At 34.9% G+C, this 17,764-nt stretch overlaps 1 protein-coding gene across 3 annotated transcripts in view; it reads right to left on the bottom strand.

Annotated features, from left to right (window-relative positions):
• Positions 1 to 17,764, bottom strand: part of SPAG6 (sperm associated antigen 6) — a 59,207-nt gene that overhangs the window by 12,032 nt on the left and 29,411 nt on the right. For 2 of the 3 annotated variants that reach the window (XM_045534739.1, XM_045534742.1), the window contains exons 5-8: positions 12,661 to 12,866; positions 11,621 to 11,794; positions 10,277 to 10,429; positions 7,627 to 7,818 (exon numbers count right to left, since the gene is read on the bottom strand). In XM_045534739.1, coding sequence (XP_045390695.1) covers positions 7,627 to 7,818; positions 10,277 to 10,429; positions 11,621 to 11,794; positions 12,661 to 12,866 — 725 coding nt within the window. The remainder of the gene's footprint in view (positions 1 to 7,626; positions 7,819 to 10,276; positions 10,430 to 11,620; positions 11,795 to 12,660; positions 12,867 to 17,764) is intronic. The other variant, XM_045534747.1, reaches the window with a different exon arrangement.

The raw sequence follows: 17,764 nt of genomic DNA, 5'->3' as shown, positions 1-17,764 counted from the left end.
GGGCAACTACTAATCTACTCTCTGCTTCTAAATGTCATTTTCTTGACTTTTCTGGATAATCCATATAAATGAAATCACACAATATGTCAATTTTCATGCCTAGCGTCTTTCACTAAGTGTAATGTTTGTGAGGTTCATCCATGTTGTAGCATGTATCACTATTTCATTCCTTCTCATTGTCAAATAGTATTCCATTATACAGATTTGCCACATTTTGTTTATACATTCATCAGTTGATAGCCATTTAGGCTGTCTCCACTTTGAGCTATTATGAATAATACAACTTTGAAGATTTGTGTAGATAACTGCTTTCCTTTCTCTTGGTTAAACAGAAGTGGAATTGTTGAATGATGAAAATAAATTTATGTTTAATATTTTGAGAAACTGCCAAACTGTTTTTCAATGTAACTGCCACATTTTACATTCCTTCCAGCAATGTTAGAGGGTTCAAGGTTCTTGACGTGGTGGTCAACATTTGTCACTGTCTGTTTTATTAATTATAGGATTCTTGTGGGTGTGAAGTAATATCTCATGACGGTGTTTTTTTTTTCATTATGTTTTTGATTTGCATTTCCCTAGTGACTAATGTTGAATGTCTTTTCATCTGCTAATTGGCCATTTGAATAGCTTCACTGGTGAAATGTCTATTCAAATTTTTTTCCCATTATTTAATTGGGCTGTCTTCCTATTATTGAGTTGTAAGAGTTCTTTATATATTTTAGATATAAATCCTATCTTGAATATATGATTTATAAATATTTTCTCCAAGTTTGTATGGCTTGTCTTTTCATCTTCTTAATGGTGTCTTTTGAAGCATAAAAGTTTTTAATTTTGATGAATCTTAATATATCAATTTTATCACTTGTGCTTTAGGTGTCATATCTAATAAATCATTGGCTGGTCCAAGGTCACAAATATTTACTCCTATATTTCTTCTCACAGTTTATAGTCTCAGAATTTATATTTACATCTATGATCAATTTTAAGTTAACTCTGGTATATGGCATGAGATAAAGGTCCAAAGTAATATTTTTGCCTCAGTATGCAATAATTGTCTCAGTACCATTTGTTGAAAAGACTGTCCTTTCCACACTAAATTGCCTTGGCACCTTTGTGAAAAATCAATTGACCATAAAAAGGTTTATTTCAGATGCTCAATCCAATTCCATTGGTACATATGTCTTTCTGTGAGCAAATACCACATTATCTTGATTCTGTGGCTTTGTGGTATGTTTTGAAATTGGGCAGTGTAAGTCCTTCTTCTTTTTTAAGATTGTTTTACTAGTCTGGATTCTTTTCATTTCCACATGAATTTTATGATCAGATTCTCAATTTCTGGGGGGGGAAACACAGCTGGGATTTTGATAGAGATTATGTTGAATATACAGTAAATTTGGAGTATTGCCATCTTAATATTGACTCTTCCAGTCCATGAACATGGAATGCCTCTCCATTTATTCATAACTTCTTTAATATTTTAAGCAATGTTTTAGGGTTTTCATTGTACAAGTCTTATACTTCTTTTGTTAAATTTATTTATATGTATTTAATTCTTTTTAATGCTATGTAAATAAAACTATTTTCTTAATTTCATATTTGAATTATTTATTACTAGTATATGGAAGTAAAATTGATCTTTTATATTGATCTTATATCCTATGACTTTGTTGAACTCTTATTGGTTCGTGTGTGTGTGTGTGTGTGTGTGTGTGTGTGTGTGTGAGAGAGAGAGAGAATTCCTGAGGATTTTCTACATACAAGATTATGTCATATGCTGGTTAAGTTTAAGATGTACATTATGTTTGGTTATTTATGGCTGTGAGTAAAATAAAATAGTTCTTACAACTTCATACTGTGAATTGTTATAGAAATTTATTGGAGTCAACAAACCCTTTTATTTACCTAATTCAGTAAATCAAGCAATATCTTAATTTTAACTAATGAATAACAGATTATGAATTTTGCTAATTGTCACTGCATTCAGTAGCTACTGTTTATGCTTAGATACAATATATGATTATGTCAGAGAAGGAATCCTGGGCTATCTATTTAGGGCAAAAGAGCCTGGTTTTCCTATGAACTATCATAGCATCTACAGTTCTAAATTCATTTTTTTTTTTGTAATTTCTAAAAACTGACTCTATTCTCACTTATTAGGGCTATTGTAAAAAAATCAGTAAGTGACAACACTATTTTTTAATCTCTTAACAAGACACATAGAATTAACAAAATTGTCAATATTATGCAAATATCGATACTTCAATTGTTTTTCAAAGAAAATTGGAGGAATAATAAAAATGATGCAGTATTACTTTCTTTAATGTATGATCTTTAATAAAGACTAATTAAAATTTTTAAAAACTTTTTATCATAAAGTTATTTTTGTTCTGGAAGCATTCTGGCATGAAGAGTTATAATTATTAAAATGAAGGAGAGACACAGGAATAAATCTTCATGACCTTTGGTCAGGCAAAGCCTTCTTAGATATGACACCAAAAGCAACAATAACAACAAAAATAGATAAACTGAATTTCATTAAAATTTAAATATTTTGTGCTGTAAATAATACTATCAAGAAAGTAATAAGACGACCCATAGAATGGGAGAAAATACCTGCAAATCATATATCTTATAAGAATTTGTATCCAGGATATACAAAGAACTCTTATAACTCAATAATAAAAAGGCAAATAACCCAATTTAAAATGAGCAAAGGGTCTGAATAGACATTTCTCCAAAGAAGATATAAGAATGGCCAATAAGCATATGAAAAGAACATCATTAGCCATTTGGCAAATGCAAATCAAAACCACAATGAGATACCAATTCACACCCACTAGGATGGCTATAATCAAAAAGATAATAACAAGAGTTGGCAAGGATGTGGAAAAACTAGAACCCTCATGACTGCTGGTAGTACACTGGAAAACAGTTCGGCGGTTCCTCAAAATGTTAAACAGAGTTACTTATTGACCTAGCAATTTCACCCCTAGGTATATACCCAAGAGAAATGAAAACATACAACCAAATAAAAACTTGTATAATAATGTTCACAGTGGGCTGGGCATGGTGGCTCACACCTGTAATCCTAGCACTCTGGGAGGCTGAGGCGGGAGGATCATTTGAGCTCAGCAGTTCGAGACCAGCCTGAGTAAAAGCGAGACCCCGTCTCTACTAAAAATAGAAAGAAATTACCTGGACAACTAAAAATATATAGAAAAAATTAGCCAGGCATGGTGGCACATGTTTGTAGTCCCAGCCACTCAGCAGGCTCGTGCAGGAGGATCACTTGAGCCCAGGAGTCTGAGGTTGCTATGAGCTAGGCTGACGGCACTCTAGCTCAGGTGACAGAGCAAGACTCTATTTGGTTTTTTTTTTTATTTTTATTTTTTTGAGATAAAAGTTGTTTTTTTAAAAATTATAATAATAATGTTCATAGCAACATTGTGCATAACAGTCAAGAGTGGAAATAATCCAATGTCCATCAACTGGTGAATATATAAACAAAATGTGACACATCAATACAATGTAATATTTGGCAATAAAAAGGAACAAAATACTGGCACATACAACAACATGGAGGAACCATGAAATTCAAACTAAGTAGTAAAGTAGCCAGGAACAAAAGGCCATATATATTATATGACTCTATGTAAATGAAATGTTCAGAAGAAGCAAATCCACAGAGACAGAAAGTAAATTAATGGTTGCCTGGGGCTAGGCAGAGGAGATATGGAGTCACTGCTAATGGGTACAGAGTTTCTTTTGTGAGGAATAAAAATGTTCTAAAATTGTGGTTATGGTTTCATGATTCTGTAAATACACAAAAAAACATTGAATAGTACACTTTAAATAGGTAAACTGTATAGTATTTGAACTATATCTCAATAATGCTGCTAAAAAAATGAAGGAGGAACAACCATTACCACAAGAACACAGTAATTAAATAATTATCTTAGTTTTATAACTAAACTGAATGAACTGATTCACATGCCAAATTAAGATGGAACATTTCAAAACGATGCCTCTATTTTTTTTTTTTTTTTTTTTTTTGAGACAGAGTCTCACTTTGTTGCCCGGGCTAGAGCGAGTGCCGTGGCATCAGCCTAGCTCACAGCAACCTCAGACTCCTGGGCTTAAGTGATCCTACTGCCTCAGCCTCCCGAGTAGCTGGGACTACAGGCATGAGCCACCATGCCCGGCTAATTTTTTTGTATATATATTTTTAGTTGGCCAGATAATTTCTTTCTATTTTTTTTTTAGTAGAGACGGGGTCTCACTCTTGCTCAGGCTGGTCTCGAACTCCTGACCTCGAGCGATCCACCCGCCTCGGCCTCCCAGAGCTAGGATTACAGGCGTGAGCCACCGCGCCCGGCCAAAACGATGCCTCTAAATCAAAACAAGTATAAATGTAATTTGCTGGATATTTTAAAAATATATGTAGGTAAGCTTATTAGATAAAAAATATTTTTTTCAGTTTTTATTAAGGTATTTGGAATAACATAGGAGCAAATAGGACAACCCATAGAAAGAAGAAAATACTTGCAAATCATATCTGATAAGAAACCATATCCAGAATATACAAAGAACTCTTACAACTCAATAAAAAGGTAAATAACCCAGTTTAAATGAGCAAATGGTCTGAACAGACATTTCTCCAGAGAAAACATGAGAGAAATTCCAAGAGGCTACTTATTGGTTCTCCTGGATGGGAACCTATTAGAGAATGCTTACAGAAGCTGACATGCCTATGGGACAAAATGAACTTCAACATGGCCTTATAATTTGAAAGCTGCCACAGAATAACAAATGAGAAATACCATTAGTTCTTGATGCTCTTGGATACACTTTTCCCTACTGAGATAGTGTCAAATCAAACAGGCTTGAATGGACTCTCATTCTAAAGCCTTTAAAGCAACAGCTGATAGAATTCAAGAGAACGTGGGGAAGAAAAAAGAATGATCAAGACCCTACAATAAGAAAATATTCAGATAGACTTAAAGCTTTGGAAAGATTGCTGATAGGTTAATGACTGATAAAGATATCACTTTTTAACTTACCATTCAATGTGTTTCCTAAAAGCAAATACTATATCAAATCTATGCAGAAGAAACTTAAGTTCTATTGGTTAACCTAATAAAACCACCTCTGTTAAACTAAAACACAATAAAAGTTATCTTACTTCATAAAATGAAGTTTTCAAATTTACTTTACTCTAATGATATGTGTACAACATAACATTATAATAATTCATAAAAAAAGTTATATAAACTCAGTAGTATATAAAAAGTACATAGTGCTACCTAAGGGACTACTTGCAATGGTTAATCAAGCTATAATTACTAATGAGTCCACTATTAATGATTTAGGCTCTAGCTCATATATTACTTTATTTCTAAAACTTAAACAAAAATAGAAGTTGTTAAATGTAGGAATCTGAAAGGATACAGATTATTTTAAATTTAAGAACTTATCTGTTAATAATCTCTAAATTGAACAGAGTTACTATTATAGCCTGGACATAGCTTATGCCCATTGAGAAGGCAGAGAGCCATTGGATCCCTGGAGACAGGGATATGGGGGAGTGGGGATGGGATGGGAGGAGGAGGCAGAGGAAGGAGTAGATGCTCAGGATGCTGGGGGCAGTGGAAGGAGGAGGAGAAAGATGACAGTGATAATGGGTTAAAGAAATATGAGGCCAAAAGAGCACTACATACACAGGTTAAAATTACATATATATAAATCAGCTGTACTTGGACAACTCAAAACTGGAAATAGAGTTTTGGTTTCTCACCAGAAAGTTAAATATCAGAGACCTGTTAAATAAGAAAATACCTTAGAGAGCACACCATCAATTTTTCTCTCACTTCCAAGCATTGCCAAGGAATACACTCAACACTGGAGAACATGAGGGATGCTCTAAATCCATTAAATCATTGCTTTGCTCTAGAAAGTCTTATTAAAACAATGAAAAAATATTAAATCTTAGAAATCAACTTCCCTCAATGAATTTGTAGAGAAAAACATGTAAACATAACCAAACATATATAAATTCATTTTTATAAAATTTATATGTCATCCAGGCAATGGGGCCAGGAAGCACAGCCCACACCCTCAAGCACCCCCAGGAAAGTACCTGGCCCAAATCACTGTGATGGGGGTGCATGTGGCCAGCAGGGCCTTTGCCTGGGCCCTGCAGCAGGAGTTGGCAGAAACCACTCCTGAAGAAGAGACAGCTCCTGGCCACCTCTGTCCCTGTGTGTCACTTCTGTAGCACCTGACAGGGGTGAGTTGCCCACTCGGAAGGCCCAGGGGGAGCTCTGGACTGCCAAAGGCTGAGTGATCACCCTCACGGCCACACAGCCAGCTGGCCCTCCAGGAGGCACAGCATATTCTCAGTGTTTTCCAGCTGAGCCCCAAAAAGGCTCAAAACTACAAACACTTGGTTAAGGTAAAGGATAAATCTGCCAGTGGCTGCTTCTACTTGGAGTCAAAGGTGGTTTGCAAAGGAGAACCTGGATGAGGAACTTGGAATCCAAGCCCAGAGGGACAGAGAGAAAAAGGATGGATGCCCAAAATGTGACTGCTCGGCTCCCCCACCCCACCCCACCCCACCCCACCCCCTCTAATTTATGGCTCAGTAATAAATGTCTTTTCCACAAAAATTATTATATGTCAAATAAATGCAAATAAATGATTCACTATATATAACTTTCAGAGGCCCTCAACTATATAGTTCAAGTAAACTTCCTGCCACTTTATACCATCTAAGGTTATGTTTCAGCAAATGTGTTTTCCTATTAGTTAATCTACTGTTTTAATTAAAATTTAAATGTAATTTAACTTGCTGTTATTAATTTTATTTTGAATTATTATCTTTTCTGTGAACTTCCCTCAATCCAAGTCAATTCTAAAAGCTGTTTTCAAAAAGTTACATGTTTTCCTAATAGGAACTATATTGAGAAACATTTTTTCCTTTCTTTTAAATTCTAAAATTATTAAAGACTCCATCCTACTTCAGATTCATGTTTTGTGAATCATTTTAGTAGCTGGTAATATTTTTTCAGAAAAATCTTCCTTTTAAAAATGTTTAATCTAGTGAATCTTATAAACAATTTTTTGGAGGATCAAATACAAGACATATAATTAAAAGATCAGGCAGCCTTGGAGTTAAGAGAGGTAATTTATGGCTTCAGGAACACTCTCGGACTAGCTACATTATACCTTTGAAAAATACCTTAAATTCTTTTGGACTCAATTTTTTAATGTAAAATGGACTACAGTTCTCTCCAGCAAATTCTAACTCATAAATTCTATTATTCTTCAATTCTAATTCCATAAGAAAAGTCAATAGGAATACAGAATGTAATAACCAGACATTCATTTTATAAAAAAACAACTTTGCACCTGTAGAGAACTTTCTTTAAATATATTACTGATTTTTAGAGACAAAGGTAACCCATTTTCAAAGAAGAGTGACTTCAATTCTTCTGATAAATTTGAATTTCTTGACTCATAATAGCAATAATGTCTATAATGAAAGAAAAATATTTTAAATTATATATTTTTAAAAATAAGTCAAAATCTAACAAATCTTCATAAAACAGTTAGGAATTAAGCACTTACTTTTATTTGAAGATCCTCGGAACTTTCTGCTGACATGTACAAAGAAAGCAGAACTGGCAAAGTATTTGTGACTGCGACAGCCCGTGCATGTTCAGGAGTGTACCTCCCAATCTGTCCTAAGGCCCAAGCGGCAGCAGCCTTAATATGATCTTCTGGTTCTTCTGACAAGCAGACTGACAACTGGGGTACACCCTGCAGCGTTGATCAAAAGAGCAAGTGTTATGAATCTAGAGCAGGATTAAAGAGTCTTCCATGTCTCTCAAACATTAGAAGAAATCATTTTGGCCTTGATCCCTTTTTTCCTAAACGGTTCAATAAATGAGCACATCACAGGGGCTGTCATTTCTTAAGTCAATAAAATGACTAGAGCTAAATTACCTTAATTATCTGTAACAACCCAACTAAAGTAAGAATATCTCTACTAGCTTTTACCCCCCAAATAGAAGGCATTTAACCAAATGACAGATGCCACAGACTAGGAAACAGGCAAAGCCAGATTCTACTGTGACAAGCTAAAAATGTTTAGGATTTTAAAATCTTTTATTTTCCTTAGTTAAAAAAGTTAATTTAGAATCTTTAAAGAAAGTCTTTTCACCAAGTATAATAAATCTGAAAACAAAATAACTACCATAGATTCAAAATCAAATAAATGTGTAAGACTCCTAAGTGTCTTTTAGATGAAATATATTCACTAATACCTTTACTGAAGCAGCACATAAATAATTTTCCATTAATTTTTGTCAACTTTCAAACTATAATTTTGCCCATTTTAACATGATTTAACATCAAAGTAGAAATGATTATTTGTGTTACACAGATAGCATATGCTTACATTTTGCATCCTAGGCTTCAATTTTATTTAAATAATAAAAACAGAATTAACTAAAAGGCCTCAAATACATCATAGTTTATATACTCAAGGAAGAAACAAATAACCAAGTCAAATTCTAATTCCAGATTCTGTACAGGCATAATTTTCTAACTAATTTGAGATTATAAGTAATCACATTAAATTCAGTGCCACAAAAACCAGTATCACATGGTCATGCCACCACTTTGATTTCTGCAAAGGCAGAAATCATCATAGGTACTCTTTTTCTCCACCTTTTTAATTTGGTTATTAAGACCAATTCCTGAAGAGACCTGCCATATTTCTTCATTGGCTTCTTTCCTACAAGTAAAAATGTATGTGTGCCAATACAAAAGATGAGACCTGTCTTCAGAATGAAGCAATTTTCCAGAAAGCCCATACTTGCAGGGTATAATGAGAATGAAGAAGTTGGAGGAGGAGACAGCTCCTCCACCCCATCCAAAGCTCTGACTTGCTGGCCGCCTCAGTTGTTATGAATAACAGGTATGCTAAGGAATGTAAATGTGCTTCCAAAACTATAAAGTATTATTTCAATGTAAGGTATTGTTGTTAGTCCTTATGGTACTACACAGGAAAAGGAGAGAGTGCTACAGTACTGTGGGGTTTGCCTCAAACTGCTGAGCTACCTTGATCTCCAATTAACTGAAAAACAAACCAAGTGGGGAGGCCAACAGCAACCCTGGACCAAAGAAGGGCTTCCCGGTTAGTTTGTGGAAGGAATGTGGGAAACAAAAACAATCTCTTCTTCTTTCATCATTCTTGCTATGTGTAAGCTTTCTGACTACCTACAAAAGAACCAAGGATCAAAATCCAGTAACACGCTTACAGTGGCCCTTCAGAAAGCACCACTACTGCTCCAGTCACTATCACGGTGTATGGTAATGGAAGAACAAAAGGGAAAGAGCAGGATAAAGTGAGTAAAGCAAAGAATTATCATGGAATAGGTAGAAAATAAAGATCTGAGCCTCCTTTTTATTCTGAGGATTAGCAAGGGATTAAAAAAATCCACATTTCTGTTTAACATGTAGCAGCAGGTTTTCTATGCTGATAAGAAACCCACACTCCCGAGGGTCATCACACACACTATGAACACACAGCCTTTGAAACATTCTTCAGGAGATGAATGTTTACTCATAAATATATATTTTGTGAGCACCTACTATGTGTCAGAGCTGCACTATGCCATGGGTTTCCACGAAGTTGTGAATTAAGGCAAAATCCCCAGAGCAAGGAAACAAAAACACTGCTACCTCATGTGTGCTCCGAATTGCCTACATCTAAGAAGAGAAATTAGTTTGTGAAAACTGAAGGAGAGAAAGTGGATAAAACAGGATGTCCTAGCCATCATCATCTCCTACCCAAATGACAGGAAAGGGAGGAATGTATAGACCTCTGAGAATAGTGAAAATGACTACTGGCCATGTCATTTGTAACAGTTGTTTTTAACCAAATTATGCTTTACGTGTTTGTAAATGTTTACAAATTAATCCTTCAAGATACAGACAAACTTAGTATTTAAATACAGATAAAACTAATACTCAAGAGAGTTCATATTTTGTTCATATTAAACACTGAGTAAAACTTTAAACTTCCTGTAACTTAAACCTTACTCTTCAAGGATTGCTTTGGGAAACTTGCTAATAAGCATTGACAAAAAAATTTTAGATAATTTTTTTCTACTTCAGTTATATTTTATATTCTGTGGGAGAGTATTAATCTGTGGTTCTGTCTTGGAATATCTCACTGCAGTAACTAGAAGAAAATGAAGCAAGAAGAAACCTTGGAAATGATCACCGCCATTGCTAGGTTCTCAGAATGAGCTGCTACGTAACCAAGCATCATGATGCCAGGCAGCCTTATATTCCCCTTGCAGGACCCGATGCAATCAATCACAGCAGCAACTCCGCCTGCGTTCACTATCAGCTGTGAAAGCTAAAAGAAAAGAATGAGAGCTAGCTAATCAGGACCACCACACATGAGATGATCTTTAAATGTTAGTTTAGCATCACCACACTTTATTTAAGGCCTAAAAACAACTGATAAAATTGAAGTATCATTTGGTGAAATTATTATACTTATTAAAGAAATATACCAGTATAATAATCCTGCTATTTGAAGTGCACAAATACACTGTGAGGAGCTTTACTCTGTGTTTCAATTTTTCATGCATCGATGGCACAACTTTTATCCCTATTATAATGGATGTCAAAATTCCTCACCTAGACTCTAAGCCTAGGGCTAGTTCATAACTAGCTAACTACTGAAGCCCCCAATCACAATGGGTGAATATGTGGCAGATTAATCACTGAATGCTGAAAGACAATGTCAGACTTGAAATATTCTAACCTAATTATCCCCCTCCTTTGCCAGTAATGATCACTAGCTGAGTGCACTTCAATTTTGAAAAATCTCTACCAAATAAAGATGTTAAGTGAAATAAAGAATGAGGACTTTAATGAAATGTAAATTGATTAGTCAAAATATACGCAGAAAAGAGATACAACTTCAGAATCAATACAGGCTTGTTTTGTCTCTCTTTCTTTCCCATCTAAGAACTCAGAGCAGGAAATCACCATGTAAGAGCACCTGTATTATAGTAGCCACACTAGCCCAGGGGACCTTCTGGTCTTTCCCAACCTGGAGGTAGAATATCATTCTCACTTCTCCCAGCTGACATAAAATGGTAAGGATGACAAAGGCCCACAGTCCCCACAATCCAGAAAGGGAGAGCTGGAAATGATTAGAAACTGAGGTTTCAAACTTAAACTCCATTAATATAACCCAGTGGTTCCCAACTGGGGGCAATTTTGCTCCCTGGGGAACATTTGGCAATGTATGGAGACAATTTTGATTGTCACCACTTGGGGGAGAGGGGTGCTATTGGCATCTGGTGGACAGAGGCCAGGGATGCTGCTAAACATCTATTATATAATGCACAGGATAGCTCACCACAAGATACCACAACGAAGAAATACCTAATCCAAAATGTTAGTAGTGCTGAGGATAAGAATCCCTGACCTAACTAGATCATGTGGCACAAACCCTGGGCCCTATAAACAAGTTGATGTTTTATTTAAAAACTAAAACTACTATGTATTATTATATCTTGAAGTTTTTTTTCACCTCAGGTGTATGTTTTGCAATCTCTCTAATTAAAGTAGAAGCATTTTTCTTCATATATTCATCTTTGTCCTTCAGACAGGTAAGTACAACTGGAAAAATCTCTGCTTCAACGACCATTTCTGCCAGATCCACAGAATGTTTTGCAACCTGACTGAGAGCTGAAAGAACCTGACGCTGTCAAGCAAAAGACAAAACAAAACATTATGTAGAGTCCACTACAGAGCTCAGATGTAATTTAAACACTTTTATATATACTCAAATTGCTATACAAAAAGAATTACATATCTACCATAACTTAAGATTTCTGAGTCTTGAGACATTCACATCCTAGTCTTATACTCAATTTTTAAAAATTCCCAAATTTCCAAATTAGTTCTCTGTTGACTTTTAAAATTCTATCTATTGCAGATGATTAAATAATATGACCCTTGGATGAATACCATTTCTTAATTATGCAATACTTAAATTGTTAATTTATAATACACGTGATAATTTAGTACAAAAATGATCAAGCAGAACTAACATCTTAGTTTTGGCATGATGCTGTTACCATTTCAAAGAACTTTCCATTTAGCTTAGTTAACATGAACAATTTAAAAACTTTATAGAATATACCTATTAGAATATAAAAGTATAACTGGTGATTATTAACTGAAAATCAGATTTTAGAAAGCTATAAAATAGACTAACACAAATATGGCAATTTTCATAAGAAACTTAAATATTACAGTGGTAGGTTAGAAAACCTTTAGGTCCCTTCCAACCCTAAGATTTAATCATTCCTTATTTTAATTATTAATGTTAACACTGATGCTACCTCTAATCTTCAACATTGCACAGTTTTTCCAATCACATCTTCATTTTCTAATTCTTGTAGCATTATTTTCACATATTAAAAGACCAAATAATATATTTATACCTGTTTTCAATGATAATTTACTAATTTTTTTTAGATGTGTAGTATTAATGTGTACACATTTCCATTTTCTTACCTTTTAAGAAGGCTAGTTTGTTTAGTTTTTAACCTTATTTTTAAATACCTTCAATTTAGAGTCAGGGTTGAGGATCATCTGGGCTAAATAAGCAATAGCCCCTGCGTCCACTACTGTCTGTGCTAACTCTGGAGAATGCTTTGAAATATCGCTGAGGACTGAAGCAGCAATCCTTTTCAAAGCAATTTCTGGCTCCTGGATACAGAGTACTAAAAGAGGAACAGCTCCCGCATCCACCACAGCTTGTGACAGTTCTGTGGGTCCAAGAAAAGTAATTAAGTGAGTATGGGTGACTGACCCTTGTGCAAGCCATTTTTCACCCTGACAGATACAGCAAAGAAAAAAGGGGAGGGTGTACTTCACTCTCTCGACATCTGCATTTCAAATCAGCCGTCCTGGTTTCATAAACCATGTGGACCAATCCTGAGCTGAAAAGAACACAGGTCAATAGATGGACCTCCATTTACATGAACACATTTGAGGTAGATTAGGCTGAAATGGCTTGTTATTCTTTTTTTTTTTTTTAAGAGAGTAAGCAGATGTCAGCTGTTTAAGCTCTGACAATTCTGCACTTCTCAATAGGCAAGTATTTTATGCATGGTTTACAATAACAGAGAAAATTAAAGTACCAAAAATTTACCAACCACACTAATTAGGCAGTATTTTGTGCTATTTACGTGAGTAAACATTAACATGAATCTTGTGCCAATAATGTTGATTTTTAAATTCTTTTCATCTTGTAAGTACTTTTAAAAGATTTTTTTAAAAACTTTATACAAAATAAAAAGCTGCATTTCATTGTATTAATACATATGAAAACACTTTCAAAAATGAGATCTACAACTGACCAATACTTTTATATATAAATGCTAATGTTTAGATAAACGAATAAATTTATCTTAACCATGTACATGATGGAAATCAAGTAAATGTCTTTTAAATACACAAAACATGTTGAGTTACTTGTATGTCCAAGAATAACAGCTATAAAATTAACACATTTTAAATAATAGATAATGGGAGACAGGCAGGCAGACCCATATGACATATATGTAAAAAAATGTCTTTTGAGAAGTATATGCACCATACATAGTTACAAACTCTACTTTCATTGTGTTCATGGCCTCTCTTACTGAATCACATACACTCTTTTCTATAATCTCTTCCTTTCAATTTATGTTCTTATTTTCCCAGATTTGTAGTACCTTAGCAATATATATATGTCTTAATTGTCAAGCTAAGATACCTATTCAGCATATCACTTAGTCTTTTTTTAAATTACAAAATATTAAGGGGGTACAAATATTTTTGGTTACATGGATTGCTTTTGTGCTCAGTCTTTAATTTGAAGAAAATATACTTTAATTTTTCAAAATATTGGTAATATCACTTTTTTCTAAAAGAAAATAATGTTAGCAAATATAAGTTAGTGTCCAATATTTGCTTTCCTTAAATTAACAAAATTATCTTAGAAGTCCCAATATTATATAAACCATTCATTCATTTTTTTTCCATTAAACAAGTATTAATAGAAGGCTATTATGTACCAGGCTCATTCAACTCTGGTGCTGATGACACACTTCTGCAAATTAACGCTATATTCATTAGCAAATATATGTTTCAATTTTCAAAATCTGGTGTGAAATAAGGTATACAATGGGAGGTTTATATGCAATCTCAAGAAGCAGAGGTAGATAAGAGGGGAATGGCTTTTTTAAAAAAGAAGACAATAGCAGCAACAGAGGAGTATCAAGCTAGCATTATAACAAGTTCCTGAGAAGCAGCCTCTGGGATGCTACCACAATAGTCTGAAGAACAATAAGACAGCAGGTGAAACAGGTGATCACCGTTTCTCTGCCCCAACTCCACCTCCTCACAGACCCAAAGGAAATGGGAAGAAAATATAAAGTGTTGTATGTAATTTCTAAATATATTCATATTTTCTGTTAATTGTTAACATGTTACTTCAGAATTCAATTCAATCCAAATTATACAAGTGTCATATGGTAACAACTTTGTATGTACCTATTTAAGCACACCTAAAATATATATGCATTGAGCTGAACATTTTGTTTTAAGAAATTATAAGGATTAGTTCACCTATTCATGCATTTTCACTTTTATTTTTTTTTTTTTTTTTTTTTTTTAATATATTTTTTTTTATTTCAGCTCATCATGGGGGTACATAAGTTCAGATCATACACATTGTCCCTGTCCCGCCCATCCCCCCGAGTCAGAGTCCCAAGCGCGTCCGCTCCCACTCTCCAGACAGTGCGCCCGGCACTCGCCATGCATCCATACCTCGATCCCCTCCCCCCCCACCTCCCCGGGTCTGCACCCTCAGGCATGACCATTCCCCAGAGGGTGCGCAATGCACTCGTCATGTAGGCATACACCCATCCCCTCCCCCCACCCCCCCATCCCAGTCTGATATCCAATTGGTATCCTTCCCTGATGTACATTTAGGTGATGATCAGGGAAACCAGTTTTCTGGTGAGTACATGTGATGCTTGTTTTTCCATTCTTTGGATACTTCACTTAGTATAATGGGTTCCAGCTCTCTCCAGGAGAACCAAAGAGATGTCGTATCATCGTTATTTCTTATAGCTGAGTAGTACTCCATGGTATACATATACCACAGTTTACTAATCCATTCGTGGATCAATGGGCACTTGGGTTGTTTCCACATCTTTGCGATTGTGAATTGTGCTGCTATAAACATTCGGGTACAGGTGTCTTTGTTAAAAAATGACTTTTGTTCTTCTGGGTATATGCCCAATAATGGAATTGCTGGATCAAATGGTAGGTCTACTTGAATCTGTTTAAGGTATCTCCATATTGCTTTCCATAGGGGTTGCACTAGTTTGCATTCCCACCAGCAGTGTATGAGTGTTCCTGTCTCTCCGCATCCACGCCAACACGTGTTGTTTTGGGATTTTTTGATAAAGGCCATTCTCACCGGAGTTAAGTGGTATCTCATTGTGGTTTTGATTTGCATTTCCCTGATGATTAGGGATGTTGAGCATTTTTTGATACGTTTTTTGGCCATTCTTATGTCTTCTTTTGAAAAATTTCTATTCATGTCCTTTGCCCATTTTTTGATAGGATTGTTTGATTTTTTCTTGCTGATTTTCCTGAGTTCTAAATAGATTCTTGTTATCAGTCTTTTATCTGATGTGTAGTATGCAAAAATTTTTTCCCATTCTGTAGGCTGTCTGTTTATTTTCGTGACTGTTTCTTTGGCTGTGCAGAAGCTTTTTAATTTAATCAGGTCCCATTCGTTTATTTTTGTTGTTGCTGCAATTGCCTTAGGGGTTTTCTTCATAAATTCTTTGCCTAGACCAACGTCTGTGAGAGTCTTTCCTACATTTTCTTCTAGAATTCTAATCGTTTCCCATTTAAGGTTTAAATCTGTTATCCACCGTGATTTGATTTTTGTGAGAGGTGAAATCTGTGGGTCCTGTTTCAGTCTTCTACATGTGGCTATCCAGTTTTCCCAGCACCATTTATTGAATAGGGACTCTTGTCCCCAGAGTATTTTTTTGTCTATTTTGTCAAAGATTAGATGATTATATGAGGATGGTTTTATATTTGGGTTTTCTGTTCTGTTCCACTGGTCTGTGTCCCTGCCCTTGTGCCAGTACCAAGCAGTTTTAAGCACCACAGCTTTGTAGTATAGTTTGAAGTCTGGCAAATCAATACCTCCCATTGTATTGGAAGTCCTTGCGAGAGCTATCAGACAAGAGAGCAGAATCAAAGGTGTCCAAATAGGGACAGAAGAGATCAAACTCTCACTCTTCGCTGATGATATGATGTTGTATCTGGAAAACCCCAAGGACTCAACCAAGAGACTCCTGGAATTAATTAACGAATTCAGTAATGTCTCAGGTTACAAAGTCAATACACACAAATCAGAGGCATTCATATATGCCAATACCATTCAATTGGAGAACCAAATTAAGGACTCAATACCTTTCAAAATAGCAACAAAGAAAATAAAATATCTAGGAATATATTTAACTAAAGAGGTAAAGGACCTCTATAAAGAGAACTATGAAACGCTAAGGAAGGAAATTGCAGAACACGTAAATAAGTGGAAATCCATACCATGCTCATGGATTGGAAGAATTAACATCGTTAAAATGTCTATACTACCCAAAGTAATCTATAGATTCAATGCAATTCCTATTAAATTACCAACATCATTTTTCACAGACTTAGCATTTTCACTTTTATACAGTTCCTAAGAGTAAATACTGTGCAATAAACAACAGTTGTTTAAAAGTGTTATTAATAAAAACTCAAAAGTTCTTTTGTAAAAGTATCTATTATCTATAATTCCCATATATTTGATCTTTTCCTTGAATAGTTGTTAGAGTGCCTTATCCTCCTTCCCCAGAATAATAATAATAATAAAACAAATTCAGTTCTTCTGACTTATTATGCAATCTCATCCTAAGTTGTTTTCTATTCTCTCCACAGTAGTGATATTAAATGTGGGGAAGGATGGGGATGGCACTGGAGAGAGATTTGCTGTGACAGTAATGAAGATTCCAAGGACCTAAACTGGGCCTAGCAATTTTGTACTTGTAATTTCATATACTTTACATCCAGATGTATATGACCCTACAAAATCAGGATCTGCTCTTAAGTAGCACACATTGTTACTTAGAATATTTAATATCAATAAGTGATACTAGCTTCATACATATATTAGTTATAAGGTAGTATATGTACAGGTGAGAATACAATAGACCTAAATAATGTACACCATACTATTAATATATTCCACATACTACAGACTATTTCATCTTGCCTCTATCTTTACTCTTTTTTCTATGACATATCTTTCTCCTTTTTCCTATTACTGCTTCTTCTGGTGTTTCTGCAACAGGTCACTGTTGGTGTCTACCCAATAGCCTTTGCCAGCTAGGGCATGGGCTTGTAAACCAATCCTAGTCAATAAGACCTGAATGGATGTCAGCTAGAAGCAACTGTGAAAGGTTTTCCTCTGTAATAAACAGATACACAAGAGAAAACACTGCCTCTTCTTTGTTGGATGTGGTCATGTTTGCAAATGACATCTGGAACTCCTACATCCATCCATCTTGCAACTATAACAGAAGAAATCACCAATATGCTGAGGATGACT

The sequence above is a fragment of the Lemur catta genome, chromosome 1 (assembly GCF_020740605.2).
Source record: "Lemur catta isolate mLemCat1 chromosome 1, mLemCat1.pri, whole genome shotgun sequence".
Classification (NCBI taxonomy): Eukaryota; Metazoa; Chordata; class Mammalia; order Primates; family Lemuridae; genus Lemur; species Lemur catta.
The sequence above is the reverse complement of the archived record's forward strand: the minus strand, read 5'-3'. Positions and strand labels throughout refer to the sequence as shown.